Source organism: Filicampus tigris, chromosome 6, assembly GCF_054856515.1.
Source record: "Filicampus tigris isolate MCC_2025a chromosome 6, RoL_Ftig_1.0, whole genome shotgun sequence".
In the NCBI taxonomy this organism is placed as follows: domain Eukaryota; kingdom Metazoa; phylum Chordata; class Actinopteri; order Syngnathiformes; family Syngnathidae; genus Filicampus; species Filicampus tigris.
In genome coordinates this window covers 11,547,777-11,572,500 of record NC_141222.1, presented here as the reverse complement: position 1 = coordinate 11,572,500, position 24,724 = coordinate 11,547,777, and the positions used below count along the sequence as shown (strand labels likewise).

The 24,724-nt window shown below is 43.2% G+C and overlaps 3 protein-coding genes across 3 annotated transcripts in view; all 3 read left to right on the top strand.

Moving 5' to 3' along the window:
• The window catches only part of qtgal (queuosine-tRNA galactosyltransferase), a 20,737-nt gene extending 19,284 nt beyond the window's left edge, over positions 1-1,453 (top strand). The window contains exon 13 of the mRNA XM_086034099.1: positions 1,278-1,453. The gene's annotated coding sequence lies outside the window, so the exon portion shown is untranslated. The remainder of the gene's footprint in view (positions 1-1,277) is intronic.
• Positions 1,454-5,121: 3,668 nt separating this feature from the next.
• Positions 5,122-13,098, top strand: LOC147145801 (meteorin-like protein). The gene is made up of 5 exons (XM_086034102.1): positions 5,122-5,467; positions 6,667-6,850; positions 7,230-7,455; positions 11,143-11,202; positions 11,484-13,098. Exons 1-5 carry the CDS (start codon positions 5,361-5,363, stop codon positions 11,798-11,800), a joined length of 894 nt encoding a protein of 297 aa, XP_085890228.1. The 5' UTR covers positions 5,122-5,360; the 3' UTR covers positions 11,801-13,098.
• A 2,608-nt stretch (positions 13,099-15,706) lies between these two features.
• On the top strand, positions 15,707-22,286 carry tekt4 (tektin 4). Its single transcript, XM_086033563.1, has 8 exons — positions 15,707-15,997; positions 16,216-16,744; positions 18,486-18,556; positions 19,429-19,572; positions 19,653-19,739; positions 19,829-19,964; positions 20,690-20,844; positions 20,923-22,286. The coding sequence occupies exons 1-8, from the start codon at positions 15,945-15,947 to the stop codon at positions 21,134-21,136; spliced, it is 1,389 nt and encodes a 462-aa protein (XP_085889689.1). The 5' UTR covers positions 15,707-15,944; the 3' UTR covers positions 21,137-22,286.
• The last annotated feature ends 2,438 nt before the right edge of the window (positions 22,287-24,724 follow it).

The following is a 24,724-nucleotide window of genomic DNA, read 5'->3' as shown; positions in this document are numbered from 1 at the left end:
CTCAAATAGGTGATCCATGGTCACTATGGCGACGGCAAAGAAATCAGGAAATAAGGCTCCCCTTAGTACAAGCTCTTGTACCATTGCCAATGATTTAGGTTGTGACTGTACATTAACAACACTTTACACCAGGGGTGTCAAACTAATTTTGATCACGGGCCACATTATAGTTTTGGTGTCACTTGGAGGGCCGTTACGACTCTGAAGCCGTATGACCCGCTTATATTAACGCATATACACAACAAATTGATGGATAACTAGTTTTGAAATCACAAGCCAGTAAATAGCTATAAATTGCTAACAGATGCTTGCAGTATCTCATAGGTAGTGTAAAAAGTGAAGTCAATTTGAAAGAAACATGTCAAGTCAGCACACAAGATTTGCCTTCGCGGGCCACATAAAATGATGTCGCCCTTGAGTTTGACACTTATGCTTTACACTGTTGTTTTTAGTTTTAATTAGTTGAAACCTAATAAGTCCTGCTTTGTATCAGTTGAAAGTGGCTTGCAAATTTTGTTCAAAACAGGGATTGATACCATTATGTGGCAGACAAATCTATTGACACGGTGGTTGACTGGTAAGCACGTCCGCCTCATAGTTCCGAGGTCGTGGGTTTGATTCCGGCCCTGGCCTTCCTGAGTGGAGTTTCCATGGAGAAATCTATTGACACTTCTGAATCTCCCAAATGGACTAAACCAGGGGTCTTAATTCAGTCCTGTTCCTGTGGCGCCGGATGGGGCCCTTTGGGGTCATGTCCTGCCTCTTTTCTATCTCTCCCTGCTGCAACACACCTAATTCAAATGATTAGGATCATTATCAAGCTCCTGAAAACCTTGCTGATTATCTGCTCATTTGAATCAGGTGTGTTGCAGCAGGGAGAAATAGGGAAAACAGGCAGGACAGTGGCCCCAGAGGAACAGGGTTGAAGACCCCTGGACAAAAAAAAAGCAATGTTACTTAGCTGTCTTAGCAATGATTTATACAGTATGTTATCGATGGTCATACAAAATGTATGACCCCCCCCCCACACACACTCACACACACACACACACACACAAACTACTTCAACTACAATCAAGGTGCCCTTGAGCTGGGTACTCAAGCTGCATGTGAACCACTACAGTTCAGATGGCCCCTTTGTTTTTTGTGGGGTTTTTCTTTTTTCCTTGGTTGTTTTAGGAAAGGCGAGTGTTCTGTGTTTGAGCATGGAGGAAGTTAGAGCCATGAAGGTTGAAATCAGAGACTGAGGAATGTGTGCGCGTGTGTGTCACCATCAGGAAACCCTGTGTGGACGGACGAAGTGTTTCCCCCTCGTGGGACTGCTTGAGAGGGGCCAGGTGGAACATGGGAGCGGGTCAAATACTTTCTGTACGACATTGAAGGAGAAAATGAGGTCAAAGCACACATCAGTGGCTTCCTCTGCCGTAGTGGCAGGATGACACTCCCTCTGCCGCCTCCGCAGCTCGGCGTCAGTCATCAAGGTCCGTCACTCGGTATCATTTCTCAGTTTTTTTCCCCCTTTATGATACTAAATCCTAATCCCTCAATGGATAATTCAATCACTCTCTGATTTATATTTTGTGTTGCATACCACACAAAGAACCAGACTAGCATTTCTCCAACAACTAGTTGGCATTTTTACATATGCCTTGTGCGGGACTTGAACCATGGCCCAAAGTCCTTCGAGATGAGCTACAATAATTCTGGGTGACAGTCTGGAAGGGTGACTTCAGCTTGGTTTTTTTTTCGTCACTGGCATTCAATGCCCCACCAGATGTCCTATGTTCTAGAACATTTAGGATAGGCTCCAGCTGACCTGTGATGATCCTTGAACAGGATAAGTGGTATAGAAATCGTCTTATTATATGTAGCCATTATTGCACCATACGTATAGCATTCCAAAAACCAAGCAGGTGTGACTGCCATGTGCCAATTTTTTTCATTGGTCTGTGGGTCAGGTACGGTTGGGCCATATACGTAAATCCTGCCTTGGGTATGGCAGTGTACAGTTTGGACTCGTCAACAGCCAGTATGACAGCGTAAATGTCATTTCCCTGCTTTGTTGCCACTGAGATTCATGAGCGTTTTATTCACAATTAAAACAAGTAACCCATAATGACTAAAATAATCAAGCGGAATTGTAGTATAAGGATGTTTGCATAGGCAGTTTTACAGGGTGGCAGCTGCCACCCAGTTGCCACCCCTACTATTGGCAATATTATAAATGTTTCTTATATTGTCTCCATAGTCTATATAAAAAGGTGTTTCGAATTTACTCCTGCTCCCCCCTTATGTCCACAACAATGGTTGCGTCCACCGATTCGGGGAAAAAAAGTCAAGTGCATTTTAACTCGACCGTTCCAGGCAGACCACTGACAGTCAGGTGAGCTGGAATATATTTACTGTAGTAGTTTTGGATCGATTTTAAAACACGGTAAACATTTACAGCTAAAAATGTTATTGACTTCAATTTAAGTTGCGCCATCATTTACAAACATGTCAGGAATGCTGCTACAATGTTGTACTTTTACTCCCTACGTTTAGAAAAAGATGTCTGTACGAATTGTTGTACTTGTAACTTTTTGCAGCCTCCACGGATGACGACACAGCATCAAAAAATAAATAAATAAGTCCCCCGCGGCTGAAATCTTGAGTGAATGAGATCTTGGGGATCCGATAATAAAGTGGGGGAAAACAGGGACAGCACGGGGGAAGTAGCATAAACATATACCAGGGAATTTAGAAATGATGCAACAGATTCGGAGAAACAAGCTACTCCCATCCATGGCCTTATTTTACATAATTGTCTGATCTTGTCGGGTCCAAGACTGCAATTAAAAATAAATGTTAATGTCCCCCATACTGCTAAGAGGAATGTCTCCTTGAATTAGTCAGTGGTGGTGGAAGTGTGTGCGGGGTGTGTGTGTGTCAAGGGGAGTGCAGTGGTCTCAAGGTATTTCTCGAAATACACTTCATTGCTGTGGCACGCAATGGGAATGTGACGAGGGGGCAAGATGCTTGCCGTTCCGACTGTTTTCTCACGGGAAAACTGAAGAGGAGTTTAGAGCGCACATGTGACTTTTCCTTGTGTCCCCCAACCCCAAACACACGCACACTCATCGTGTTGATATTCCTCTCTAATATGTACAATTTGAGTGCTGATAGTTGTAGTGACTTAATGAATTTCTATTCTCATCCTGCTTCATGCTAATCTTTTGTCATTGCATGTGGTTCCTCACCCAATTAGAATATATACGTACAGTAGTGTGCAAATGTTTTAGGTCACCGCTGTCTTTGTTTTGTTGACATGACAACACAGTAGAATTGTTGACATCGGCACGCATATGCAGTAATACAAAACTAGCTGGGTGATGTATGGTTCAAAGAAAAACTCACTACATTTAGGTGAGAATATACTGGACAGCAAGATCCATAAATATTGGGACATAGGCAGAATTATCATCTTTTTGCCGCTAAACATCACCACAATGGATGTGAAATTAAATGAACAAGATGTCCGTCCTTCATCGGTCCATCATTTTTCATGATGAACCAAATTGTAGTCATCAGTCAGTCCGTCAGTTAGTCCGTAAGAAGTCTTTTGGTCCGTCAGTCCAACAGCAAAACGGGCGTGGACGTGGTTAGTGACGATTACTCCGACAGACGAAAATCTACTTCCGTCAGTGCTTAGTCCATAATTTTGAAAAGTGTCCATCATTCGTCAACCGTCAGCAAAGCGGGCGTCCATCAGTGACAGACTGATGGACCAGAATGCCCACCTCTGGGAATTACAACAGTTTGTGTATGTGCCTCTCATGTTTTAAGGGACCAAAAGTAATGGGATAATTGGCTGCTCAGCTGTTCCATAGCCAGGTGGCAATGGACGGCTGTCAATGGAACAAGTTCCCGTGTATTTGTTCCTTTTACTTTTGCGTGCCTACACCTGTTAATCCAGAATGTAAATTGCTTGCGGATTTGGCTGCATAACTTGGTTACAGCCCAGTCAATGGCGTAACATCCCATTCATTCATAACGTTGCGCCTTGAATTAAAATTAACCAAATTGTGGAGGTCTGAGGTATGCTTTAAAGCAGAACTGGGCATGAAATCGACCTTAATCAATTTTTTTCACAACTCTTTTGATGAAATATTGACTTACGAGTAGTTGAATGAGACTTTTGCAATGCCCTGGGGGAATCTGTATCGTTTTTTTACAGGCATTAAGCAACTTTGAGGAGGATGGAAGCAACCCTGGCACACCAAAAAAAATACAAATGTCCTGAATTGCTTTACGGCATATTCACTTCCTCCTTTCGCTACAAGGACGGAAGTCGATTCTAACGTCTACGCGCTATTATTACTGGTGTCGTGGCAGAAGCCCCAAAACAAACAGAAAAACAAAAGTATTGTTTGAAAAAAATTTGATTCATTACCTCATCGCGATTCATCTTTCACACAGCCACTGGAAATAGAAATGTAATTCAGTCCAGCTTGCAGGACAGTGAGATCTCAGGATTTCACGACACTACGCTCTGGCGCGCATAGGAAATGGGGTTAACTTTTGTCAAAACATTACCGCTTCTGTCCACATGGCGCCGCCATAATCAACAAAAACTGATAATATGACACAGTGTTGCTTTAAATAAGGGCATGGATTGGGAATAGCTTGCTTCTCTGGATCTGTTGCATCAATGCTCTCATGTTGCCTGATTTCTTCCTTCCTTATAAATCTCCAAGATCTGAATCCATCAATCAATATCTCAACTGCATTTGGCTTCACTTACTGAATTTGTATTTTTATGTCATGTCACCATCCGTGGAGATTGTAAAAAAGCCTGAAAAAAATGAGTAGAAAGTAGAGATCGATACCTGTTTTTTCAAATGTAGACAGTAAAACACAAAAGACGTCAGAAAAATAGGCTACTTATTCAAGTAAAATGACTTAATTCATTTATGTTACGTACATCTAAATTTGGTTGAGTATTTCGGTCACCAGAGGCTGGTGCTGAGTCGTTTTCACTTTGCTCACTTTCAAACTCCACACACGCACGCACACGCGCGCACAAATGTGCGCAGTGCACGCGCACTGCTGTCACAGGCTGGTGTGGCTGTGGGCGTGGCCTGGCGCAAGTACTCGCGTGTCCAGTCATCTTCTGGCACGCGCCCACCGTGCACATGCAGGAAAACTTATTTAAACAGGCGGGTGGCGAGCACACTCCACACAGAAGACACACGTACGTTATGAGTCTATAATAGCCCACCATGTAGCTGATGCGCGTCGTTACACCGGACGTGGATAGCGGTTCTTGAGGTTCGGCGCGCCAGAGGACAGTGGTGGATCCGGACAGCTCAGAGGCCAGCATGATTCGACCGTGGGCGCTACTGCACTGGGTCACGGTGGCGTTTGTGTACCGGGCCTTGTGTACCGCGGCTCAGTACTCCAGCGACCAGTGCAGCTGGCGAGGAAGGTGAGGATGGACCCGAGGCGAGCAAACGGGCGATGCGCGCAGTCAGACGCACAAATTCAACTTTTGACTTCTCATGCGATTTTATTCGTTTATTTATTTTGTCTTCAAGGCAGGTATCGCACGGGTGCGCCTCGCTTGGCTTTTAAACGAAAAAAGGCAGGCTGCTTTGAATGTTCTATTAAGGAGAGATTCAAGGATCTTGAAGGGGATTTTTGTTTTCATTCTTTGTTCCTGAAAGTGGATTTTAGCGGGCAGTCTTTCCTAACTTTTTTCAGCCAAAGCACATATTTTACATGAGAAAACGAGACTCACCGGTAAAATGTCGGCACAAGTCAAAGTACGGTTACGTACCATCTGCAAAGTAAAGGATTTAATTGCTCTACCGGTCACTATATGTGGCTGGCATAGACATACAGTATTATATTAATTGTTTTCATATCACGCGGAGTGCAAAACTCTGGTTGAGAGTAACCAATATGAAGATAAGTGACCCAAATGAGTTACTTTTCTTTTCACCCTTGTTTACCTGTTGTTTAACGGCAGAAAATGTTCATATAGGCTTGTATATGGACCTCAAAATCAGACTTTAAAATGTTTTAAAGTTTCCTGCTAATGTATTTAAATGTTGTAATTTTGTTAGCTACTTTTGTTTTCTCGGTTTTGCTTTTGAATGTTAACTGTTGTGTTTGTAAGTGCTTGTAGCTGTTGCCTATGCTTGTGTGAAGCACATTGAGTTGCTTTGTGTATGAAATGTGCTATGTAAATAAAACTGCCTTGCATTGCCTTACATCTATTTTGAGAATCTGCTTCTCTCCAAAATCCTGACATATCTACCCCAAACTGTTGTTATTTTTTTTCACCTAACATGCTAATCTAAAATGTTGAAATGCAATCCACAGTGCCCAGCACAGGAATGTCTAATCTCCCTTTCCTATCTTAACTAAATAAAACCATATGGAGCCTTTGATCACTTGTCCCCCTCCTAAGGTTGTAAAGAATGAGAGGCAGGACTTCACATGTGGCGCTGTAACCTTTATCTGACTTCTAACGACTTAATAACCCCCTGTCATTTGAGTGTTGAGGTTGCTCGTGCACGCTGACCACATCAGTAGAAGAGGGAAATTTCATCGTTATTTTCTTTACACCCCATGAACTGAAAATTTTTTTCCTCTCTCTCTCTCTCTCTCTCTCTCTCTTAGCGGTCTGAGCCATGAATCGCATCGCAGAGATGTGGAACAGGTCTACTTACGCTGTTCCCAGGGCTCGCTGGAGTGGCTCTACCCAACCGGCGCCATCATCATCAACCTGCGCCCAAACACAGAACCTTCATCGGCAACCATGGCAGGGCTCCATGTGTGCGTTAAAGCCCAGCGTCACTCGCAGGTACTGTCTTTATTTTAGATGCGGTGGTACATTGACTTATGAGTTTAATTCCTTCCGTGGCCACGCTTGTAACTCAAATCACTCGTATCACAACTCAACTTTCCCAATTGAAGTGAATGGAAGTGCCGTTAAATCCACCCAAAAAACACCAACTAGGGGTTTCATACAGCAGACGTCACACTATGAAAGTTAATCGGTGGCGGGGGAGGCGGCCGTCACGCTGTTCGACTGGACCGAAAACAGACCGGCCCGTTCAGGAAAATCAACACATTTTCCTGAAACGCCCCTGGTTGGGTCCCTCATTAGTCAAGGTACCACTGTACAAAGCATGTCCATTTGTGTGCACGTGCACTAATACTTACTGTGTGTCGTCATGAAGGGTTCTCACTTGTATTTGGAGCAAACTGGTGATCTGACGCTTCTGATGGCCGAGAGCGAGCAGCTGCAGGGAAAAATACGTTGTTTCGGCCTCACCGACGGAGCTCTGTTTGTGGAGGCCGTCCATCAGGCAGACATCAGTCGGAGGATAACTGCTTTCCAGTATGAGCTGGTGTCCAGCCGAGGACCCGGAGCGCACTTGTACCCGCACCTTCACCCTGGTTTTGGTGAGAAAATTCCACCTTGGTTTATGCAGTTCATCATTGCGGATGCGTTCCAGACCCGCACACTTTAGGTGAAAATTTGCAATAGAGACCATATCAAAACTAAATATTCAAAAAAATGACAAAGTTGTACCTCTGCTGAACAGTGTTGTTTTCGTCGACGATGAGGAAAATATTTCATTAACGCCCCTTTTTTTCATGACTATAACGAGACGATGACGAGCTAAACATGGCTCTTTAACAAAGAAAACTTGACGTGACGTACATGAATTTTCGGTGTCGAGACAGGACAAAATTGTTAGCGTGTGGTCCGTCAGACGTTCAAAATGTATGACATCCCTTCCTATTGTACACGTAATCTGTCTTTCAAAAAATTGCAATGCTGGTGCAGCCTATCCTCGTTTGGGCACGCCCACCGCCGGGACAGCACGAGGGGCGCACGCGTCGCACTCACCGTTGCACACACCGGCACAACAAAACACAAACAGGTCTGCGGTCATTGGTCTCGACTCACGCACACTGACACGCTTTCACTTGATGGACCATGGCGACAGTGACAGCAAATGCGCTTGGTGGTCGGAAACGAAGGAAAGATATGGACATACTTTCTGTACAACCCAGCAGAAAGAACAACACGATGCATTGTAGACAGCGGTAACGGTGAATGTGGCCACAAACTAAGTGGAAAGAATGACAAATCTCAAGCGACATCTGAGGGCTCACCACGCTGATATTTTGTCCCAACTCGTCCTGTTGACATATACTGGATACATTTACTTGCACTCTGTTATTCAACAATCGGCTTGTGATCAAGTGTGTGCTTAAAGTTTTCCACGGAACTCGTGGCGCATATGGGCTGACTTAAGGCGTAAGTTATTTTGGTTGAGCTAACATCAAGGCTAATGTCAATTCATTCACTTGTTGTGTGTAAAGTCAAATATTAAAAGTAGATTAAGGCAGTGGTCCCCAACAATTTTTCTACCACGGACCGGTTGGTCCGCGTTGGGGAGGGGGTGTACATTAATAAACCGAATCCACAGGTTTTTTTATTCCACCAATATTGAATGATTTTTTGGCCATAGCAATGCGGGTTAGCTGCCAAAGTAATTACATTTTTTGACGAATCAGTTAAAAAATGCATGCCTGTATGTATGGAATGTATGTATGTAACCTTGTATTCCTATTTTTAACTAAAACGGACTAAAACCTTTTTGAATTTTTGTCGACTAAATTTACGAAAACTAGACAAACATTTTTTGGGAGTTTCTGTCGACTAAAACTAGACTGAAACCTTTTTGAGTTTTCGTCGAATAAAACTAGACTTAAACTAACACTAATAGGAATGACTAAATGTGACAAAAACTAATAGGCATTTTTGTCCAAAAGACTATGACTAAGACTAAATCTCAAATGCCTGCCAAAAACAACACTGCTGCTGAATGCAACTTGTAGAAACGCAGTACTTTAAGTCGGGTTGAAATGAGTCTTTGAGTAATTTGAGTACCCCGGTATATTAACTCATTCACTGCCATTGACGAATTGGCTTGTCTTTTCACAGTCCAGCCATTCAGTCGCAGGAACTTATTTATATTTTTTTCAAATTTTTTCAAACGTTAGGGTAAAGTTACTGAATTGGTTAAAAAAAAAAAAAAATCTTGTGAATTTTTTTCTGCCTCAGTTATATTTATTTGGTGTGCACTGTCGGGAAGACACACTCTAAAAACAGTTGGGTTAAAAATAACACAATTTTGGGTAAAAAATGGACCAATCCACAACTTGGTTCAATTTGACCCAACTTTCATGGCTGTTTTTGCAGAAAACAACCCCAAAATGGGTAATTTTATGAAAAACAACCCATAAATTTGCTGTTTTTACAAAACAATGTAAGAAAGTGGGTCAAATTGACCCAATTTGTGTATCGGTCCATTTTTGACCCAAAATAGTGTTATTTTTAACCCAACTGTTTTTAGAGTGCAAGACAAGTCGAGCCAGTCTACACAGTAATTATTCATAAACTATGCATTACGCAAATGTGCCACAAAGGTGCTGTGAAAGCCAACTTCAAAATAAAAGCCTACACAGGCACTGATGTCCATGCATTATTTGGCAGGCTTTTATTTTGAAGTTGGCTTTCACACCATGCATTATTTGGTAGGCTTTTATTTTGAAGTTGCCCTTTGCAGCACGTTGGTGGCTTGGTGCCGGTCGCCAGCGTCAGCGTTCAAAGGCAGTTTAGGTGAAAAGGAATCTGCACACTTTGATGCTGACAGCCTGACCCAGTTTTAATTTCTATCAGTCCATTTTTAACAAACCAGCCTCACTCCAATGTGCTGTTTTAGCTGGCGAAAGCACTACTGTGGTCCCTTCTAATGTTTTTCGGCAAGGAAATAGTCAAGCTGTGCAGCTGTCAAAAAAGTGGCGTGACGTGAGTAATGGCGACTACTAATGATAATAAACTTATCCAGATAGATATGCAAAGACACAAATAAATGTATTATGATTATTGAGACCTCCTCTGCGTCTTCTTGCCTTTTAATTATGCTGCACACTCACACCTATGGACAATTTAGAGTCTTCAATGAACCTAACATGCATGATTTTGGAATGTGGATGGAAACCAAAAGTTCCAGTTCTGTTATTATCACTTAACTTTTCCTCTTTGCCATGACTGGTATCCCTTTGTGGTGGCACCACAAAAAATACGAAAAAGATTTTCCAGAAAATTGTGGTCGACTTGCACTGAATTTCAAAGCCAGTACATGAATAAGTAAAATTTAGTGTTTGCTCACTGAGGTTGGGTCTGTTGGGCTGTGATGTTATTACTGAACATTTAAAAAAAAAAAAAAAGTATTTTTTGAAGCTCAAAAGGATTAGTGTATATGTGTTCCGTCACACCATAACACAAAATGACTTTGCAGAGACCTCAGTTTGCTTTGTTGCGTTTGCACAGTTAAATAAAAAAATACTGAAATTCATTGTAAACACAAGTCATCGCCAAAAAAAACGGCTGTCACAAGTCAGATTGTGTTTGTTTTCACAAAGTCCATTATTATGTAGTTGTCCTCAATTTGTTGGCGATCATCTCGAATGTGATGTTAATCTGCTCAGCACAGGCCTGTTTAGTCAATGATGTGAGCGAAGGTGACAGAACAAAATTGGGTGGTTTTGTGTGCTAAAGGCCACATTGCCCGTTAAAGCCATCTCGGCCAGTATGAGCGACTCCCCATCCCCCGCCAGCTCGTCTCAGCCAGACTTGTGAAAACAAACAGGCCAATCAAAAGGTCATGTTGGGGTCAAGCGCAAGAGTCAGACGATCGTCCCTCGGCTGTCAATCAAGAGCAGATGCCCCCCAGATTGCATTCAGCATTTTGGGTACGCCACCCATGTGAGTGAAGCAGCTTGTTGGCAAGGGAGGAGGAGGAGGTTGTGTGTTTGATCCCTTGCCATTGTGACCATATCGAAGTTTCCTTGAGTAAGACACTGAACCCCCAGTTGCTCCTGATGCTACGTCATCAGTAGTTAATTGAGGTACAGGGTGAAGTGCTTTGAGTACCGAAGGTAGAAAAGCGCTATACAAGTGACAGCTCGTTTACCGTTAAGTACAAATTCAAAGAACCACACACTGAGGAATCTTATGTTGAAGCTGGGAATAATGGGATGCTAATATCATTTTCCTTTTTCCTATTGTAGTCACGTGTCAACCATGTTCGGATGAAGACGTCCTTTTGGCTGTCTGCACCAGTGACTTTGGTAAATACAAACACCAGATTCACACATACCATAAAGCTGTAGTCATATTCACACGTGCAAGGATTTTTTTTTTTTTTTCTGAAATGGTAAAAGAAAAAAAGCTCAGTTTCCCCATCTTCATTGTTTCTGGAGTTTTCACAAATCTGTCATTGTACCAAAACTAATTCTACACTACATTGCAATGTTAATTTGAATATGTTGAATTGTTTTGCCCTACACTGCACACACCAGCCAACATTGATGCACTGTAAATAAATAGAATGTCTGCGTTGTCTCTGTAGCGGGCAGCGGCATCTTTCAAAGCGTGCTGTCGATTACCGACGAACACTCCCAGGCCGAGCTGAGTCTGAGTCGACTATTCCACCAGAAGAACGGGGTGTTTGCCGGGGGCGGGGCCAGAGTGCGGCGCTGGACGGGGCGTGTCAACGTTCCCACAAAGTGTGGCGTTCCCCACGGAGGAGATGAGTACCTTTTGACCGGCTCGGTCCATTTTGGCGAAGCGTGGCTTGGCTGCGCGCCTCGCTACAAGGACTTCCTGAGGCTTTACGGCAGAGCGCGGAGAGAAGGAACCAACCCTTGTCACATCGACGCTGACTGAGGGAATGCAAAGTGTCACATCCTGAAATCTTGAGAATGGTGGCCGTCTTCAGTCCGTCACGGAGATGCGCCGAACACTGCCTGTGCGGGATCTACAAACTTGTATTGTTGCTGTGCAGCAAAGCTGTAAAGGGTGGACCTCTGCCAAGCTTTTGTCACCTGCAAAATTAGTGACCTATTGATGGCAAAGGCGGTGTTTCGTCATGTGGTTCCAAGGGAATCAAATGTAATATCCTAGATAAACTCAGCATGGTGATTGAACAGGGAGGGTCAAAATACTTTACATGCGGTATTAAGTAATATTGTAAATTGCTATTGAGTTTTCTGGCATTATGAATAGGCGGCTGTTCATTAATTTTTGACTTGTGTGAATTCCTATTTAAGGGAACGTCCTTACAAGAATATTCAGCAATTATCCCAAAAATCCAATTTGCTTTATCAAACCACACATGGACTACGTTAAACAAAGTCAACATTCTTGGTGGAGGTAACGGACTAGTAACACGGATGGTTAGCACATCTATTTATACTGTACCTCGAGTCACTGAAGCATTGAATACCGCTGTTATCATGGTAATAATTTGTACTTTAATATAATGCTGTTACCCAGTGGTTGTACCAAGATGAGTGTTTGTAAATCGTTCAATATTGAAATGTGAGATATGAAGCACCATGTTTGCAATACTTACAGACTTGTTATATTCTGTCACATTTGTAAAATAATGGCCTAAGTATTTTTTTTTTTCTTCAGAAAAAACCCAAAACTCAACCAAATATTGATTATATTATATTTATTAACAGTTTCATTTCTGGGATGGAATTGAATGATCTGTTCAGCTAATGATGTAGCTGATTTTAGCCGGGTTGGCCACTGGCCGGGTTCGTGAGATGTTTAAGGCAAAACAAAAAAAAAGTCCAAATCTGACTGGCCATTATTTTAAGAGGTTGCCGATTTTCCTCAAGGTGATACTTTGTTTGATCATTCTTGAATTGAAAGTTTGCTTTGTAAAAAGCTCTCTGTAAAAAAAAAAGTGAATCTTCTTTCAGAGAAGTGTACAATATGCAGCTCTGTGAGTCTTTATAGTGTATATGTTTTTGCAAAGTGTCTATTTACAGAAAACAATGGTTTTTAATTGATCTGCATGTTTTTGGACCATTTTTAAAAAGTGCGCGGAACTGATTTATACGCGTCTGCTAAATGTGAAAAACATCATATCATGTGCACTACTAAAATGCACAAAAATAAATACTGTATGTTGTACATTGACTAGGGGGCAATAAAACTTTATGGCATCTTAATTCCTTGCAATCCGTCGTAAACTGACAATGTGGATCATGAATGTAATATGTTCACAAATCAGATCTTGACATGCAGCAGAAAGAAAAGCAAACCATTTTTTCCTCTGACACTAATCCATATTCGCTGGGGCTTTATGAATAAAGGTTCTGATAATGTTTTAGCTTTGCGTATCCAGAAAAGTTCCTGGTTAAACCAAGTTAGGGGTGTCTCACCTCTGTGGGTGGAGTGAGTTTTTGCAACCCGCCCAAAATTCGACACCCACACTTTCACTCACTCATGTAGGCTGTCAGAAGTTATGTTTGGTGCGTGTCAAAGGCTGCAAAAAAAATAGACAGCAGGCCGCAAATGGCCTGGGGACCAGACTTGTTTTTCATGTAGTTGACTTTCAAGAAAGTATTGCGACACTGAAAAGGAACAACAGTATAAAAAAATGTGTATGTTTGTGAACTATTGTACAGCAAAACAGAAGAGTAAGCAGTCAAGTGGTTTGTCTCACGATTGCTACTAGTAATTTTAATCAGATTTAACATTGAATTTGTTATAGTTGAATGATTGCAATTACCAATATTTAGAGGGTTGTAAAGAGTCTTAAGTATGGTTTGCCAGTCATCAAGTAAATGTAACAAGGTGTGGAGACAAGTGAAAGGAAGCAACCAAGAATAGACATAACACAGTCTCAAGGTTGCAGGAAGGCTCTGAAAACTTGAGAGGATTATCTATAAATATGGCACACTACTCGGCTTCATGTTTGGGCGTGAGGCTATGTTACTCCTGGCTTGTTGCTTAAGAAAACTTTGGGGCGCACATGTCTTGTGTGTTGCTCTCATGTCAGCAGCAAAAAGCCAAGCACCAGCTGGCCTGCGCCCACCCGTGGAAATTTCCCCCTGGCAACAGCCCCAGGTCCCCTTGGCATCCTCACTAATCCGGGACACTCTTATCCCTCTGCTCAGGGTTCCGACTGCTAAGGTTTGGGTGTGTGAGGTATGGAAACGGTTTGACTTGCAGTATGCAAGAGGCACAGCTGTGTGGTCAGCAAGAGGCCAGGGAATGGCTGAGCTCAGGGGAAATATCAGCGCTCGCTCCCCGTGTACCACCGACATGGCCATGCTAGTTCATGATGCCGCGGTCAGGTCATTGCGGGGTCAGCAGTTTTAAAAGGTGGCAAAATATTTTAGGCTGTAAGTATGTCTGGTTTCCATTGAGTCTCCAAGAAGCACAGGATGACAAATGCACACACTTAACTTGATGTCAACCGCCACAGAATGATTTATTACAGTTAATGTATAGACAGGCCATAATACTGTTACAGGCTATTCCAAGCGTGCAGAAGTTGGCCAGTGTAATAATTTTTGCTGGGGGCTCAGTAACTCACTATAAAAGACTATATGAAGTGGATTTAAAAAAAAAGAAACAGACAAAAAACAGTCTACCTTGTGTTAAATGCCAACAACAAAATCTCCTAAACACGTGGGAAAATGTGTTATGGTCTGATGAAACCAAAGTTTTTGGCCTTAATTCCAAAAGTTATGTTTGGCGTCAACACGCCAGAGCTCATCACCAAAAGAACACCGAAACTGTAGTTAAGCATGGTGGTGGCAGCATCATGGGGTTGTTTTTCTTAGTCAAGGTTGAGGGAATTATGAACAGTTGCAAATACTCTATTTGCCATGTCAAAGTTAACGGTGCACAATGAACAAAATTCTGCAGCGCGGTCATCAAAACACACTCAGTTACATTTGATTCATTTATATTCATGGACTAAAAGTGTTTCTAACAGAAATATTAATTATGATTTCGGTTAGACTACGGCACGTTTCAACAACACAACTGTTTACATCTCATTCGCCAGCCAAATACACGAACGAAACACCTGCTCAGGGCCCGGCAGATCACCACTAGGGGACCCCAAGAGCAACCAACGATCAACAAAATAATAAGCCTGGATTCTTTTTGTTTGTTCGATTTTTCGTATAACAGAAAATGTTGCATATTGATTAAGTTTGATGTTTTTTTTGGTTTTTTTTACTAAAGCTTTTGCACGTTTTACAAAGTTTTAAGTCCTAGTAATTCAACTTTGTTTTTTTGTCATTTTTATTTCAGATGCCACTATTCCGTTAGATTATTAAATACTGGCATGTCATCATTCCAATTTTAGCATATGTGAAGTCGGAGCAATGCTGGCATGTCATTTTATTGGTTACTTTCTTTAATTGTTCTTGCACTACAAATGCAGTAAATGCATGGTTCCTGGTTCATTTTTGTTCGCTTTAGTAAGTCGAAATACAATTCTGTATCATTGCTTTTTATGAATGTTTAGTAATTTAATTAACTGCAGTCCTCTCTTGTTGAGTAACACTTCTGTAACAACTCCGACGAATCGTCAATATTATTGGTAGATATAGAGGGCCCCAATGTCTAGTTTTGCTTGGGACCCCATGGCCGCGTGGGTTCTGCATCCTTTCAAAATGAAGGTTGAGGCTCCCTGTTAAAACAACTTAACAGGCGTCCAAAACTGTTTGTAGGTCGACGGCGTCCTCTAGCGGCAACTCACTATAGCGTTCCACGTTCGGCACCTTTTGTACAATCTCCCAACTACATATTGAACAGTCTACATTGCTTACATGACGAGACCAAATCGTGGATTGACGTGCTTCAAACGCTTCTATTTGGTGAGATCTGATGAGTGGACTACACATAGCAGAACGAATTTCTAAAAGGGCTCTGTTACACGGCATACGTACGAAAAGGCAGAAAAGGTTGTCAGATAGTAATACCAAATAGAGAAATTCCATCTTTTTTTTTGGCTCCTCACATTATTGTTTATTTATACATTGTGGCCGACTTCATGACTGAATCGCTAGTTATGGCTTCATCCAAAGCAAAGCAAATAATGTGCAGGTCAGAAAATGGCATATCTTTGGGGTATAGGGATATCTTACCATACACACTTGAATAATTTAGAATGCTAGGCCATTTTGTTAATTGGCTAAACACTCCTCAAGTTACCAGAGTTGCTTCTTGTATCCAGGAAACCATAAACAAACACACCATGCTGCACTGTCTTGTGTCACTTGTAGTTGCTCACTGCTGCTTTTACTCTATTTGAATTGTTTTAGTCGTTGTAAGAAAATGAGCGCGGAGGTGTTAGTGTCAAAGCCACCCTATGATGGCAGAGCGGTGGCTCAGGGGCTCCTGCAGGAGCAAGGAGCCCCTTTAGAGCCGTCCTCGGGCTTAGCTACCGCGGGCTTCCGCTCCGCTAAATACACCCCGGCCGAGTGGTTCGCCGGCTACCGCAGCCTCCTGCAGCAGGCCGGTGCCGACCACTTCACGGCCCAGACCATCCAGGAGGAGTCCAGGGTCCTGCGCAAAGGCACCGAGGCCACCACTGTGAAGACCCAGACCAAGGGGACCCGCTTGCTGGGAGAGAGGCTGCAAGACATCCACCTCTGGAAGTCGGAGCTGCAGGATCACATCGGCCGGCTCCTGTCCGATACGACGGCCCTGCAGGCGCTCAAGATGAGACTGGAGAGGGCGCTGGACGCCACCGAGACTCCCTACGCCATCGCTGTCGACAACCTGACCTGCAGGAGCCGACGACTGGGACCAGACCTGGTCCGGGACTGTGTAGAGGAGGAGCTGCTCAAGGTAAGCACGATAGGCTTAGATAGAATAGAACAATCTTTCCCGAATCCCAACATATTGAGCCATATGAGCCAAATAAATGTATTGACAAATAATTCAACAAATTACTTTAATTGCTTGAATGGGAACTAAATGTAAAAAAAAATAAAAATAAAAATATATATATACATTCTCATTAATATTGTGTAATGTAACTTTAACAGATTCATCAATTTTCATCCTTTTCAGGCGGTTGCCCTGTTGGGCAGTATTGCCATCTGCTGTTAACCGAAATTAACGTCACAACTTTTCAAAAAATGCATATGGACCAGCACGCAAAAAAAAAAAACTGTCTCCCCACCTTACCCCATAAAACATAGGTGTGAAACTCAAGGCCAAGGGCCTGATTCAGACGGTTACATCATTTTATGTGGCCCTCTAAAGCAAATACAGTAGTGTGTCTACTTTGCCTCTTACTTAATGGCTTTTTCATTTTGGCTAGAAAATCTGTACATTATTCATTATTTATTCAGGCTCTTGCGAGGGGGGTGCTGGTCAATATGCTGTCCCGATGCGTTGACTTGATACTCGGCCAATCGAAGTGGCTCCCCTCATTTTCCTTTAAAGTCAGCACAGGAGAGGCGCACAGTTTAATTGGAAGCATCACGGACTCGCTGGGGTCTGTTCAGAAGATAGGCACAGAAAGTACATTTATAAGGAAATGCAGTTGATATAAAGTTGACCGCTGTGAAGTGGGCACTTGGAGGCCCGATCATTCATCTCTGAATGACAACCCCCACAACCACCCAATCACAGACACACACACCCCCACACACTCGCACACACACTAGTTGCGCTGCAGTCAGGGGGATGCTTTTACAAATATATTAAAGATGATAATAATAATAGTAATGTATTCAAGGAATTTACTTCCACAGTGATTCATAGAGTTTGACGCACACTGATGTCATATTTATAAATGAAATATGACCTGCACCGCACATCAGCAGAGCGCAGCCTACGCCTGGATCGAATCCACACCACTTGCACCACAAATTAGACCTAGCTTCACATGTCTAAAGTTTAGTCTACTTTTTTTAACATCTTGTCAGGTGCACATAATAGAAAACGCTCTCGGGCCGCCAGAACAGGTGTAACACGGTCTGCCAAATTCGCAAACATACACTTGCCCCGGCATGAAAATGAATGTGCCAGTTTTTACGCCGAATGCATGTGCACCTATCTATGGAAAAAGGGCCAGAATCTTCCCTGTCCTCAGGAATAACCACATTGCCCAGGTGGTTCAGGTGGCCATTCTATCATGTTGCCATGGATTCAGGTGTAATGGAGCTCTTCCTCACTTTCTCATGGAGGCAGGCTTCATGGCAGCGGTCAATAATTTTGAGGGTCTGTTCCGATATCCAGAGCTTATTTGGGGAAGACTGACACTGTAGACTGTCTCAATGACAAAATAAAAAAACATATCATACTCGCCACAGATGCTTATTACCAAGTGTAATGTGTGCAATTCACTGCAGATGTCTTTTCCTAGTCAACTTTGGCTTGCTCTAATCAACCAATCAGAGGACAGAAAAATGCTGACATTACTCTGAACCAGCTAGCTGAACCTCTGTGGCAAATTTGAAATCTGATTTGTTAAAGGAAGAGCCCTATTGCGAATATAGTTTAATTAACATCGGTCAACACCACACTTCTGACATGGCAGCACGAATGGTTTATGTGTATCATTTCTGTGTTCAAATAGGAAGTGGACTTGATCAGGAATGTCCAGGCCCTTCTGAAGAGAACCATAGACCAGGTTGCTACTCAGATCAAGTGAGTGTCACGTTCTGTTCACTGTTACTGTATAGTAATGTTGTTGTCCTCTAATAGGGAAATTGCTTTGTCTCCACTTGCTTTGATAAAGTCTACATGCCGGGGAAGGTTTCTGTACTCTGTCTTAACTCTCCGAAGGACTGTTTTTCTCCTTCACCAGCAATATTCTAACCTGCCCCAGACATTAGCGGAATGACAGGACCAGTCATTGTCAGACAGCTACACCATGAGAAAATCGCCTGAACTGATACTATACTATAAGGATTATCAGAAAAGTTAATTTGTGCCTAGTTTCATTTTTTTAACATTGATTTTGCAAATGACTCAATACTCAAGGTCAAAGACCAACCAAATAGTTTCATCCATCCATCCCATATCATATCCCAGCTGTCTTCGGGCAGTAGGCGGGGGACACCCTGAATTGGTTGCCAGCCAATCGCAGGGCACACAGAGACAAACAAACATCCGCACTCACAATCACACCTAGGGGCAATTTCGAGAGTCCAATCAATTTACCATGCATGTTTTTGGAATGTGAGAGGAAACCGGAGTACCCTGAGAAAACCCACGCAGGCACGGGAGAACATGCAAACTCCACACAGGGAGCCCTGAGCAACTGTGATATCATTTTCAGTCGACAGAAGTGACAAAATGGCCGCCCCCTGAAATTGCTAAAAAAAAAAAAAAAAAAAAAACAAAAAGGTGTATTTTACTGCTTAGCTCATATTCCACAAATGCAATATTAGTCAGAATGCCATGTTTAGACAAGTGGGCCTACATAGAACATATTATTGTGAATACATTTTTGGGGTTGACTTTCTTTTTAAAACAAAGTCTGAAATGACTTTCATTCTTTTGTCCTTTTGTATCAGGTTGAACAGAGATACCAAGAAGGCATTAGAGTTTGACTGGTCGGATAAGTACGAGGCCTACGCCTTGGACCTCCAATGTGGAAGATTCAACGACAAGAGTACAGACACACAGCACCACTCCATTTCAGCCGCTATGCTGGAGCAGTGAGTAATACAGTTCATGCTGTACAATTAACCATGAACCAAAAGTAAACAGAGCCATTAATGTTCCTTTGGCCTTACAGGATGTCTGATGTGCCTTCATGGATTAAGTTCACACAAGACAACCTCCACAGGGCCTTCCGGGAGGAAAAGGCCTCTAAGGATCTCAGGCTGGAGCATTGTTTGGTTCAGACTGTTTGGCCCACAACAAACAGCATGACTGGGCTACTAATTGTCGTGTGTATGTGTTGATTATCAGTGAGCTGGTGCAGCAGGTGCTATTGGACACCACTAAGGACCTGAGAGTCCAATGCTCCAATGTGGACCAAGCCTTCCTCCAGCGCTGTGCAGAACAGATGGATGCCAAGATCCAGCTCGAGATGCAGTTCAAGCAGGTCAACACACACAAACGCAGACGCTGACAAGAATGCGCACAGATGTTTTGGCAGTAGTGGGCGGGCTGGGCCAACAAGGACTTCTCTGCTGGTCTGAACACTATCAGAAGGACTGACCTGCGTTTACATTTAAATTCTTATATTTGTTCCATAACATTGTATTGTATTATATTTTTTCCAGACAGTTTATTGACTGCATTTCACAATGCTTCTTTTCTTGGCTGCAGCCTCTTTGCGCTGCCATGTCAACAATGTAATCCATCCAGGGCCTTCAGAATCATTAGTGCTGGTTGATGTAATTTGAACTATATAGGCAATGTTTCTTTAACAAATCACATTTCAACTCAGAGGATGACATCAGCATTTCCCCTCTGCTTGGTTGGTCAGAGCAAAACTTCTCCCAGCCAATTTCGACTAGCAAGTCATGTGTGTAGCAATCTGCACGCGTTAATACATTTTATAATCTGCTTCTCTGGTGAGTGATGTATTTTCAATTTGCTCTATTTTGGTCACATTATTAAATATATATTGATTCCAAGGGGCTCCAGATGATGTGTGTAGCACAGTTGCATGCTCTTCTGCATTTTTGTGTAGTATTGAAGGTTTCTATATTAAAGCGTGGATTGAGTGGAGTAAATCCTTAGCCTACTGAAGGCCCAGGTACCAAACGCACGGCCCGCCACTGCTTTCTGGATTGTTATTATGTGTTTTGCGTACGTGTGCAGACCCTGGCGCAGATTGGAGCTCAGGAGAGGAATATCGTGGCTCTGCAGAAGGCCATCGATGACAAAGATGCCCCACAGAGAGTGGCTGAGTCCAGGCTGTACCGCCGCTATCACAGACCCAATATGGAGCTCTGCAGGGATGAACCCCAGATGAGGTACACACACACACACACACACACACACACACACACGATTGTATCCTGTCTCACATCTGATTTCCTGCCTGAGCACAGCTTGGAAGGGGAGGTGAGGGAGATCGACGCCACCCTGGCATCTCTGCAGCAGCAGCTAAGCGATGCCCGCAGCTCACTGTCCCACCTGGAGGACACCCGCATGACACTCGAGAAGGACATTATGTGTAAATCCAACTCGCTGTTCATCGAAAGAGAGAAATGCATGAATCAACGCAAATTGTATCCAACAATCTCCACACTCTCGGGGTACTGAACATAACATGTTTGCTTTGATTTGGCTCTTTTGAGAGAGTAGAGGATTCCAGTGTACGTAGTGGGTTTATTTTCCATTTGCAGCGTTGCAACCAGAACCACATCCTCATCGCTGGAGGCGGGCAGATGTACACTGCCCTGCCAATGAAAAGTCACTCATATTTTATTGGACCCCTCTTTAGCTTCACGATAGAATTCACTCAAACTGAGATCATTTCAATAAGCATAATTGTGCAATATCTCATTTTTTATTTCCACCTACCATTGGATTACACAAAAATATTCTCAAAAGAATTTAAGGGGTGGACTCTGGTGTGGTCACTCATGTTTCAAAATTTTGTTTGATGCTCCCTGAACCACTCCTGTCCAAGGGATCTTGGAATATGTCCACGGGGTCAGAGAAGAAATAAAATGTTTGCTCACAGTATTCAGGCTACCAGATGACCTCAGTTGGCAATATTGCTCAACTCTAACCTGACCAAGTATATCTACTAATAAATGATGCCTCTGTACTTACCCCTGTGTAGCCATCACTTGGTAATTGTGTATAAAATCTGAACTCATCACATAACCCTTTCCTGTTACCCTAGACTCCCAATACTTTTGCTCCTTGCAAGCCCCGCCTCCCCAATACTTTTGCTCCTTGCAAGCCCCGCCTCCCCCCAAAATCACTACCACCAATACGTGGTCTTCTTGGAGACAAATCATGGAAATACTCTTCCACAATTAAGTAGAACATTTGCACTAATTTTAATGATGTCTCTTAACACAACATTTTTTCCAATCCCATTTCTCCCTGGAATGATGATGGTTCACCACTGTCATTCCTGGTTTCATGATACTTCGGGGAGCTCTTACAATATTTAAGTACCAAAAAAAAAATATCCTTTCATGGGACAACAGGAGAAACGACATTGCTTGTTATGACTGGTTGTTTATATGTTGTATCAGTTGCTCTGCAGATGTTATGGTCCTTTTATTTGTCCTTTATGATGCCATAAGCCTGAAGTCTTACAATTTAAAAGTTTTGAGTTACACACTGACACATTGTTAGTACGTCAACCCTTTTTTGAGTGTGGATGCAAACTCTTCCAGTCCTGATCTCAGTTGTTACTTTGTATTTTTCTTGATAAAGACTTTTTACTCTTCAACTTCCGTGTCATATCTGCGTATGGATCCAAATCCCGATCCTCATATGACAACGTACTGACCAGTCATGGACCCAGCAGACTCAGACACAATCCCTCAAGCCTTTTCTTCCATGTCTCTCTCATCTTTGCCACTTGTCCAAATTTTGTACAGTCCCCTTCTAGTTTAACAGCCGATGTTTTGTTTTTAGACTCTGATTTTTCTGACACTGAAGATGGCCATGATTTGGTTAATCTGATTCTGACATTGATTTTGGGCTTCCTGCTTTTTCAAGCCCCCCTCCTCGGTTTTTGTACGATGATTATCCCTTAGTTTCCGATTCTGATTTTGATTTTCCAAGTACCTTCCCAAGTCAGTATTCAAGCCCTTGTCAGTTTTTGTTACCTTTTTCTGATTATGATTCCTTAGTGTCCACTCCAGAACACTTTACATCAAACCCTAGCTTGGGCGCCCGGTTGGCCATTTACACGGGGTGGCCAACGTAGACGCCCAGGTAGAGAATCTGGTTCCCCCTCACCTTTTTCCAAATCACGTCATTACGAACCTTTACCCAAGCCAATATACTCGGCACCTCGTTCACGGCGTACTTCTTCACCTAGTCCCGTTCATCACGTTTCTTCTGTGTTACCTTCCTCACGATGTGTACTCCCAGCCCCTCGTGTCTCGTACGCGTCCCAACCTCTACGGTGGAAGGCTCTCATGCCAGCTCCTCGGCAGTTATAGGCCCCATTCCCGGTGCTTCAGCAAACGCGATCCCCCGTCCCTGTGCCTCAGCAGTGCCAGGCCCCCTTGCCGGCACCTCGTCATCCCATGCCGGTTTCTCTGCACCTGGTGCCTCAGCAGTGCCAGGCCCTCTTTCCGGCACCTCACCAACTACAGGCTCCCATGCCAGCTCCTCTGCAGCGCCAGGCCCCTTTCCCGGCACCTCAGCAAATGCCGGCCCCCGTCCCAGTACCTCTTCAGTGCCAGGCTCATCTTCCCGGCGCCTCAGCAAATGCCGGCCCCCGTCCTGATGTCTCGGCAGTGCCAGGCACCCTTCCTGGCACCTCGACAATGATAGGCTCCCATGCCAGATCCTCTGCACCCGGAGCCTCAGCAGTGCCATGCCCTCTTCCAGGCACTTCGGCAACTACAGGCTCCCATGCCGGCTCCCCTGCAGTGCCAGGCCCTCTTCCCGGCACCCCCGCAAATGCAGGCCCCCATCCTGGCTCCTCAGCACCACCAGGCTGACTCTTTCCCAGCGGCGCAAGCTTTGCAGCCTCCTTCCGATCCTGCTCTGGTGGCGCAAGGCCTTTGGCTGCCCTCTGACTCTGTTCAAACATTAGTATTTATTTAATTTGAATGTTGATTCATAATCAGTTGTGTTACATTCTACTTTGGTGTAAAATAAGTATGAGTGTGGGGGTACTCAAGGATTCAGGGGTACACAAGACAAAAAGGTTGGGAACCACTGATGTACTGGAGGAACGAAATTGATGAGTCAGAACTTTCCATGAAATTGTACTGATGTGTTATTAATTTTTTAAAAATCATAGTTTAAACAAGAGAAGTGTTTATCTTATTTAATGGGTTTCATCCACATATTAAACTATGGTCTTGTCTTCTGGATTTTATCTGTGGCTGCTTTAAAAGTAACGCCCATCTGCCATCGAACATCGTATGTGATTTATAGTGGGAATCATTTACCACGCTAGAGGGAGCGCTTGAGCCTCATTGCCTCACAGGGATTCATCACAATTGCGGGTTCTGTGAATAGAGTACAGGAGTGTCAAAAGATGCAATCAAATTGCAAAACATTGTACATTTAATTTGCACAACTTACTGGAAAACTTAAGACCAAAAATGACGCTGGATCTGAGATTCAATACTATTCTGCCATTACAACGATGAAAATAATGATGTTTATCATGTTTTAGTTGACACTGCCAGAGAGATTCATTCTGTTATGTAATTGCTGCAGTGGTGATTATCTACAACTGCATTACCCTAAGATGTTTCTAACTCAGCCCTGTATAGAAATTTTAAAAACAAAGTTTTGCACTGCATGTCTTACAAAGTTGAATGTCTGATTTGAAGAATCACTACTTTACACAAAATTGGGTGAAGTTGTTCCCTCAGGGCTCGATAGGAGACCGTCCAACTGTACTTGTAGCGTTTACATCAGTTGAGGTGGTGCCACGACGAAGGAACTTATAAAACTTCAGTTCATGCAATGGGTGGGAAAACTCAGCTCTGGTGAGCACATCTCACACAGCTGATCACGAGTTACTCCCTCCACCACCAATGTGACAATGTCATTATATGACTGCCAAGACCCCTGGTGTGAGCATGTCTCTGTTTCCATGTGTACCTATGTTTAATGTTTTTATGATTGTGTGGGATAAACACATTCCCAGGGAGTTAAGTAGCATTTACATTTTCACCTGAGTGATTTAGTATG